General features: G+C 34.2%; 1 protein-coding gene across 6 annotated transcripts in view; it reads right to left on the bottom strand.

Annotated features, from left to right (window-relative positions):
• plce1 (phospholipase C, epsilon 1) overlaps positions 1–8,556 on the bottom strand; it is an 86,284-nt gene continuing 77,728 nt past the window's right edge. For 3 of the 6 annotated variants that reach the window (XM_087179239.1, XM_087179240.1, XM_087179241.1), the window contains one exon: positions 1–4,197. In XM_087179239.1, coding sequence (XP_087035365.1) covers positions 4,004–4,197 — 194 coding nt within the window. In that variant the 3' untranslated portion in view covers positions 1–4,003. The remainder of the gene's footprint in view (positions 4,198–8,556) is intronic. The other 3 variants (XM_087179242.1, XM_087179243.1, XM_087179244.1) reach the window with 1 other exon arrangement.

Below are 8,556 nucleotides of genomic sequence, written 5' to 3'. Positions count from 1 at the left end.
TTAAGTATTTGTAGTTTTATTATGATCCTGGTATATAACAAATCCACCAATTATCATCCATTTAAAAATTCAAGTAAATAGACAAATGTTTACCAGACAGCCACATCATTACATGGATAGTGGATGTTAAAGGGTATACTGCACATCTCATGGAAACAACAGAGTGCTAAAAATAAAACATAGCCCACAGTCAGCAAATGTGTCATATTCAGTGGATATAATGAATACACCAAAATCATCAAAAAATTATTTAACAAACTTTGAAATTGTCAGCTTTTGTCCACATTTATGAAAAATTCACAAGATAAAAGGCATTAAAAGATGCTGCTGTGTACTGCAGAATAACATGCCAGAAATATGAATACTATACTGAATATTTTACACATAAAGTAAAATATTTTCTTACATATCTAAATACGTTTGAGTAAAGTTAGGGCAGTTCAGAGTTTATCTTCTCTCATATTGCAATAAATAAAAAAAAAAAAACACTTAAAACTACTTACAGGAAATTATACATAAACAACGCGAGATTAATGCCAACCAGGGCTTCACATTAAAATAAATAACATCGAAACACACATTTGTCTCAGGTTAAGAAATGTTACATTCAGAAATGAGGTCTACAAATTAGAAAGAAAGAAAACAATATGTGATGACATGACGAAGCAGATGGATCATAAAAGTACAATTCAACAGAAAATGTCCCTTCCTGTTCAAAGTCAGTGTGGATTTCACATAGTTACATCACTGTTATCCAGCATGGTAGCTGTAGGTAATAACCAGGTTCTAAAATACGATATTTTTTTCTGTTTGTAATGACATTTCTACATGTTTCATTTATAATAACAATAGCCTGAAAGGATTAACAGTGACGACTGTACCTATCGGCTGAATGGTCAATAACAGAGAGTTGTGGTTTCTGGGATCACCAATTTACCATAGCTACAGTTAGCTTTAGGGATCATCCTGCTGCCTTATGACAAACAAAAGATCATCTTTGTGCGTGAATTATTTAAATTTTGACAAATTTTAAGAATCAAGGTCAGGAATAAGGAATTAGAGTTAAAAAATAAGGAGTAAAACATGTCAGTAATTTGTAGACAATAAAACCTAAAGAGTTGAAGTGCCAGAACTTCACTATTGCACTAAAATTCAAACATCATTACTTGGCATAGAACAAAGGTTTACTTACAAATGAAAATAAAAAGGACAGAAAGTCGAATTCTTTTTTGGAGTGTGGCCACATTTGCCAAAAATGCCTATAAAATTAAAGTCCAACATTTTGAATGAAATTATACTTTTTACTATCTCCTGCATTTTAACAGGAATATGTACTGTCTGCAGGTTGGAGGAAGCTTCAGTGAATGCATCATTTTAGTCAGTCAGGGTTGGAATGTGGGTTAAAAACAGGCAAATTGACTTCTTGATAAAAGCATAATATATTTGTAACCCTCCATTGCTTTAGCAGGAGTGGGCTCAGAGAGTTTTTAGTTAAACAACTCATAAAACACTTTTCTTCAGAATAAATTTGAGAATTTAATGATCATTTTGTCTCTAATATCAGGAAGTGTAGTTACAGTGCAGTAAATGTGAACTTGAGTCAGACCAGTTGACCTAAAACATTTTACTGTAGATTTTAAAATATTAGTGTGGTCATCGCTGTAACTACACCCAGGGGAAGATCTGAACTGAAACGCCAGAAAAAAAAACCTTGAATCAAAATTTTTTAAAATATGGAAATGTTACACATCAAAAAGAAAAAAAGGGGAAAGGTGGCCCCAAATATTCAGGTTTTACAACATTGTGAAAGAAAATTGAAATGAACAGTGAGTAGAAATAAACTCTACAATCATTATCAATGACAATCAATCAATACTAGTAATCTATAAAGATAAGGCAATCAAAATCAAGGACAGTAAATCTAGGCCAATGGAGTTCAATTCAATGCAAATCCTTCTATTAAAAATAATTTTGTGTTGGGAATTTCAAGTTTGGACTCAGACTACAAACTTTGACAAAGATTTATAAAAACTATCCGAATATTTATCTTGTGCTTTCCTCACAACTAAATTCACAACTGGCCCAAAATTGAAAATAATAAATATTAGGATCATAAAAAAAAAAAAAAAAAAAGAATGGATCATTTGACCATCTCGTAACAATCACCTTTCTGTCATTAATCAGACAGTTACACAAAAACACTGAAGGAAAACAATGAAACAAGGAAAACAAAATGTGCAAAATGCTGTTTGCAGAAGACTAGGCTGTGTCCCTCTAGAGGAAAAGAAGTCTGAAATCATAATTTTTCCATTTTCAGGCCTGGGTATTGAACCTCAATATGTTTTTTGGTACCAACAGTTAAATAATGAAAGCTACAATCGAGTGTCTGATAAGATTTTTCATTTTAATTACATATTCTTTGATCAGATTATTTATTTAAATTTAAATCCGAACTTTGCCAATTTTAGACTGTATCATATTTAGGTTCAGTTCTTGTTTAGCTGCTTACATGGGTTTGAATTTGAGAACTTTTGCTTCTTTTCTTAAGTACATTAAAAGGGTTTTTCTATTGAAAAAAGTAACTGTGGGATATCATGTCAGTATTACTATCAAAATGTTGCACAGACTTAGTTACAGGTAGTATTCCTCAATCAAAATGACTATTAATATATCATGTTTATTTTCTAACAATTAATGAATTCAGTTGGTAAGATGTTGAAATAATGATTAGTGGATAATGATGATAGCACTAAAATCCCTTATGGAACCAGCCGAAGATCATTGTCAGAGATACAGCTACAAAATCACCAAAAGTTGAAGGCAGTGTTGTAACATAGAAGGATCACTTTACCAACAACACGTTAATATTGCAATGTCTACACTGCCTTAAAATGCTGCTGTTTTGTCACCTTTAGGGCAGCGACAGTGTCCAAGAAAGCGTTTGCTTCTTCCATCACAGAATATCTGTTAGAATATATGTCATATCGCTTTGACATTGCTCACAGAAAGAGGCAACAATCTGCACTGCCCTAAAATGTGCCCTTACAGTACTGTGAAACTGGAACATTAAGAAAAGAATCGTACAAGCCAGCTTGTCAGCCTCCTTCACAATGCCCTCAGCCAAAAGAGCCCATACCTGAGAAGGAGAGAAGAAAACCGTTTCAACCCCCTCGGCCCTCGTACTCTCCTACATCTCTCCTTCTACATCTCTTAGCAGACCCCCCCCCCACCCCCCCATCCGCTGTGTGCTTTCTTCTTGTGATGCCAGGAAAAAAAAGAAAAGAAGTAGTTTATAAACTTACCCTGTGCTAGCACACAGGCCGTTTCATCTCTTATGGAGCCATATTTGAATTTTCCCTGAATCACCTCAATGAAGAAAGGTAGTTCACTAAAATCATTCAATCCAGAGGCCATTCTCTAGCCCCCCTTTTTTATCATTTGCTATAACCTTTTGGAGATTAAAAAAAAAACTGGCACATCTGAAAGCAAACCCATACCTTTTCATCCTTTTAATGTGACACAGGTAAGTGCTCTCTTTTTTTGAAAAATTCCTGCCATTCATTGGTAAGAGAGGGAATACTTTTTTGCTTTTTTGTATCCCTGATCATGTACCAGATGATTTCAATAACAGCAGCTGCCCTTGGCACTGTGGCCTCTCTATGGAGCCACACTGCAACCAATAAACCAAGACGAGCCGGAGCTGCCCACATGACCGTCACTGCTCTAAAGTGATGCTGGGTGGGATTTCCAGTCAGAAAGTCCTGTCCATCACTCAACCAAGCAAAGCAGCTCAACCCCTGTCACCTAACCTGTCAATGGGGCTTGGGTTGAATCCCGTCCTCCACTTGCTCAACTAACACAAGGCAGGATCAGACTCTTTCAAGACTTGGAGAGGAGCGTATCAACAATGTGTCAGGTCCCTCACTCAGACACCTTGCCTCTCTTGCAAAGAGCAATCCTCCAAGTTTAGAAGTAGTCAGCGCAAAGTCTCACTCTCTGGATTTCATTTGTGGATCTTCCAGTTCCTGAGGAGGTGAAGCTTCCAGGCAAGGGGGGTCAGAGAGGAGGTGGGCAGATGGACAGGTTGGAGGTGTCCCCTAAAAGAAGAGGGGGAGGAGGTGGCCTGTAGGAACCTTCCTGCTCCCACCCTGCCCTCTGCCACCCACGCCTTCAGACCTGCAGCTGCAGACAGATACCCTGCAGAAGACACATGATTTATTTTCATAGTTTCTGTTCATATTGTTTTTACTTGAATAAAACACCAGTGAGTTTATAGAAACACAGAGGCACTAGACTGAAGTATCGAAAACACAACACAGCACTTCGTAGAATCACAACCATGATGAATTGTTGCCACACTGCAAAGTGAAACCATCTGTTATAAAAGGGATGAAATGTTGCCATTCAATTCAATCAATTCATTGATTTGTAAACAGACTTTGAAGTAAATTGCAAATGTAGGTCATACTTTGTTTCATATTCCTGTTGTCCTGAGTTTCCCCCTTATGGAGGTAGATTTGTTTAAATGTTATTTGTGTGAACAGTTTGACAATCCGTGCAGAAATGTGTAATGTAAACATAAAACATCTTCCACAAATACAAAAAAAAAAAAATCTCTAAATACATTCAGTTAATTTACAAATAAATTAAAAGCATTTATGAATATCTTCCTTACATTTACAACTTTCAAACAGACATTTGTGAATCAATTTTAATCTATATGTGAAGCAAAAAAGCATTTGTGGATCTCAATTCTACACTTGTGGATTTGTGTCTTTGATAGTGTAGCTGTAGGTGTTGATATTTGTTTTGTTAAGAATGTATTGCAATCACATATTGCAATTTTATTCTTCATTGTTAATATGTAGGCTAAGCCAACATTAACTACTAAATACTGCATATCACAGTGGTTTATGTCCTGGTAAAACAAGCAGCTGCCACTGTCCCAGAAAGACAAACAAGTGGCAAGGACGTGACATCCTAACTGACAGCCTTGATGAAAGGACTGGCAGAATGCATTTTCATTTTCATTTTGACCCCAAAAGAGCATAGTTATGTGTAAATGTAAATGCAATGGACTGTGGGCACTGTTTGCTTATTGTATTTGAATATTGTCACTGTAGAGCAGGTTAAGTCCTTCAAAATTAATTGTCAACAGCTTTTCAATTTTCATTTCAATACGGTCATAGAGTGCCAATGAGTATGTGAAAACGAAATTGCAAATTGGATTACTGCATTTTCTTTTTCTGCTTCTAATTTTTCTTTTTTTTTTACTTTGTTGGGCTGAAGAGCTGCATGAGAACAGAACAGATCATAGTATGGTAAGGCATAAAAAAGTCACAGTATACTAGAGCAATGGAGTTGCAAGTTAACTAGGAACTAGGAAAAGAGATCACATCTCTTCACATTCATATCTCAAAGAGCTCACAGTTCCCTATTATCCTAACAGAACACTCAACTCTCAAAATGCAGGTCTACTTGTGGTTCCTAGAGTTTCTAAGACTAGAATGGGAGGTAGAGCCTTCAGCTCTCATGCTCCTATATGTTGGAACCAGCTCCCAGTCTGGGTTTGGGAGGCAGACACCTTCTCTAAATTTAAGATCAGGCTTAAAACTGTCCTCTTTGATAGTGTTTATAGTTAGGCACAAAAAGTCATAAAAACGTCATAGTATACGAAGGCATTAAAAGTCATAAAAACGACATACTATAGTAAGGAAAAAAGCATCATAAAATAGTCATAGTATAGTAAAGCAGAAAAACGACATAGTATAGCAAGGCATACAAACATCATAGTATAGCAAGACATAAAAATTCATAAAAACGTCATAGGAAAGCAAGGCATAAAAAGTCATAAAAACGTCATTGGGTATGAAAGCATGAAAAGTCATAAAAATGTTATACTATAGCAAGGCAGAAAAAGTCATAAACACATTATAGTTTAGTTAGAGATAAAAAGGCATAAAAAGTCATAGTATAGCAAAGCATAAAAACGTGATAAAAATGTCATAGTATAGTAAGGGATAAAAGGTCATAAAAAAGTCATAGTATAGTAAGGCATAAAAAGTCATAAAAACGACATAATATAATGAGGAATAAAAATGTAATAGTATAATAAGGCATAAAAGGTCATAAAAATGTCATAGTATATTCAGGCATAAAAAGTCATAAATATGTCATAGTATAGTAAGGCATAAAAGGTTAAAAAAAAGTCATGGTATAGTAAGGGATAAAAGGTCATTGAAAAGTCATAGTATAGTAAGAAATAAAAAATCATAAAAACGTCAGTACAGTAAGGCATAAAAGTCATAACGTCATAGTATAGTAAGGCATAAAAGGTCATAAAAAAGTCATATTATATTAAGGCACAAAAAGTCATAAAAACGACATCGTATACAAGGCATAAAAATTCACAAAACATCGTAGGAAAGCAATGCATAAAAAGTCATACAAACGTCATTGTGTATGAAAGCATAAAAGTGTCATAGTATACTAAGGCATAAAAAGTCATAAAAATTTCATAGTATAGCAAGGCACAAAAAGTAGTGAAAACGACATAGTATACAAAGGCATAAAAATGTCAAAAATTGACAGTATAGTAATGCATATAAATGTCAAAAAATGACGTGGTACAGTAAGGCATAAAACGTCATAAAAAAGTCATAGTGTAGTTAGGCATAAAATGTCAAACATCGACATACTATGCTAAGGAGTAAAAATGACATGTGATGACCCCTCCACCAGGGCACTCTGTGTCCCTATTTGTTTTTGCTGATTTCCTTTCAGGTGCTGGATGGACCTGAGCCTGTAGTGCTGCATAAATTCTTCCCCATTTCAGTCCTGGCTATCTGACCTCTCTAGCTGTCTCTCTGGCTGTCTTCGTCGTCGCTCCCATGCTCCTGGCAAACCTGATGGCATCTGTGGACATTCTTTTGTACATTATATTTCAGTTGTTTGTTGAACCTACATATCATTTTCCTTGTTGTAAATAAATTATTTACCTGCCAATTCGTGTCGTCTCCACTTACTTCTTGTCAAGCCATTAAGTAAGGCTGTGAAACATACTATAGTAAGGCAGAAAACGTCATATTAAAGTGAAGCATAAAAGGTCATAAAAAAGTCATAGTATAAAAAAGCATGAAAAGTGGTAAAAAGGTCATACTATAGTAAAGCATAAAAATGTCATAGTATAGTAAGGCATAAAATGTCATAAAAAGTCATAGTATAGAAAGGCACAAAAAGTCATAAAAATGTCATACTATAGTAAAGATTAAAAGGTCATAAAAAAGTCATATTACAGTAAAGATTAAAAGGTCATTGAAAAGTCATAGTAGAATGAGGCATAAAAAGTCATAAGTAAGACATTCTATAGTACGGCATAAAACGTCAAAGTATAGTAAGCCATTAAAGGTCATTAAAAAGTCATAGTATAGTAAGGCACAAAAAGTCATAAAATCGACATTGTATAGTAAGGCATAAAAAGTCATCATACGACATACTACAGAAAGCCATAAAAAGTCATAAAAACGTCATAATATACTGAGGCATAAAAAATTCATAGTATAGTAGGGCATAAAAAGTCCTGAAAAACGACATAACAGTGAGGCATAAAAACGTTATAGTATAGTATAGTATAGTAAGGCATAAAAAGTCATATATACGACATAGTATAGGGAGGCATAAAAGGTCATAAGAACGTCATAGTATAGTAAGGCATAAAAAGTCATAAAAGGCCATAAATATGTCATTGTGTATTAAGGCATAAAAAGTCATAAAAACGTCATAGTATAGTAAGGCATAAAAATGTCATAGTATAGCAAAGCATAAAAAGTGATAAAAATGTCTTAGTATAGTAAGAATTAAAAAGTCAGAAAAACGTCATAGTATAGTAGGGCTTAAAAAGTCAGAAAAATGGCATAATATTGTAAGGCATAAAAACACATAAAAATGTCATAGTATAGTAAGGCATAAAAAGTCATATATACGACATAGTATAGCAAAGCATAAAAAGTGATAAAAATGTCAAAGTATAGTAAGGCATAAAAAGTCATAAAAGGCCATAAATACGTCATTGTGCATTAAGGCATTAAACGTCAGAAAAACGTCATAGTTTAGTCAGACATAAAAAGGCATAAAAATGTCATAGTATAGTAAGGCATTAAACGTCATATATACGTCATAGTTTAGTTAGGCATAAAAAGGCATAAAAATGTCATAGTATAGTAAGGCATAAAAAGTCATATATACGACATAGTATAGAAAGGCATAAAAGGTCATAAGAATGTCATAGTATACTAAGGCATAAAAAGTCATAAAAGGCCATAAATACGTCATTGTGCATTAAGGCATTAAACGTCAGAAAAACGTCATAGTTTAGTCAGACATAAAAAGGCATAAAAATGTCATAGTATAGCAAAGCATAAAAAGTGATAAAAATGTCAAAGTATAGTAAGACATAAAAAGTCAGAAAAACGTCATAGTATAGTAGGGCTTAAAAAGTCATAAAAATGGCAGATTATTGTAAGCTATAAACACATAACAATGTCATAGTATAGTAAG

This window comes from Seriola lalandi, unplaced genomic scaffold (assembly GCF_002814215.2).
Source record: "Seriola lalandi dorsalis isolate HSWRI2012SDOR001 ecotype SW California unplaced genomic scaffold, Sedor1 jcf7180002054801, whole genome shotgun sequence".
Taxonomy (NCBI): domain Eukaryota; kingdom Metazoa; phylum Chordata; class Actinopteri; order Carangiformes; family Carangidae; genus Seriola; species Seriola lalandi.
Note: the sequence above shows the minus strand (reverse complement) of the source record. Positions and strands in the feature narration are given on the sequence as shown.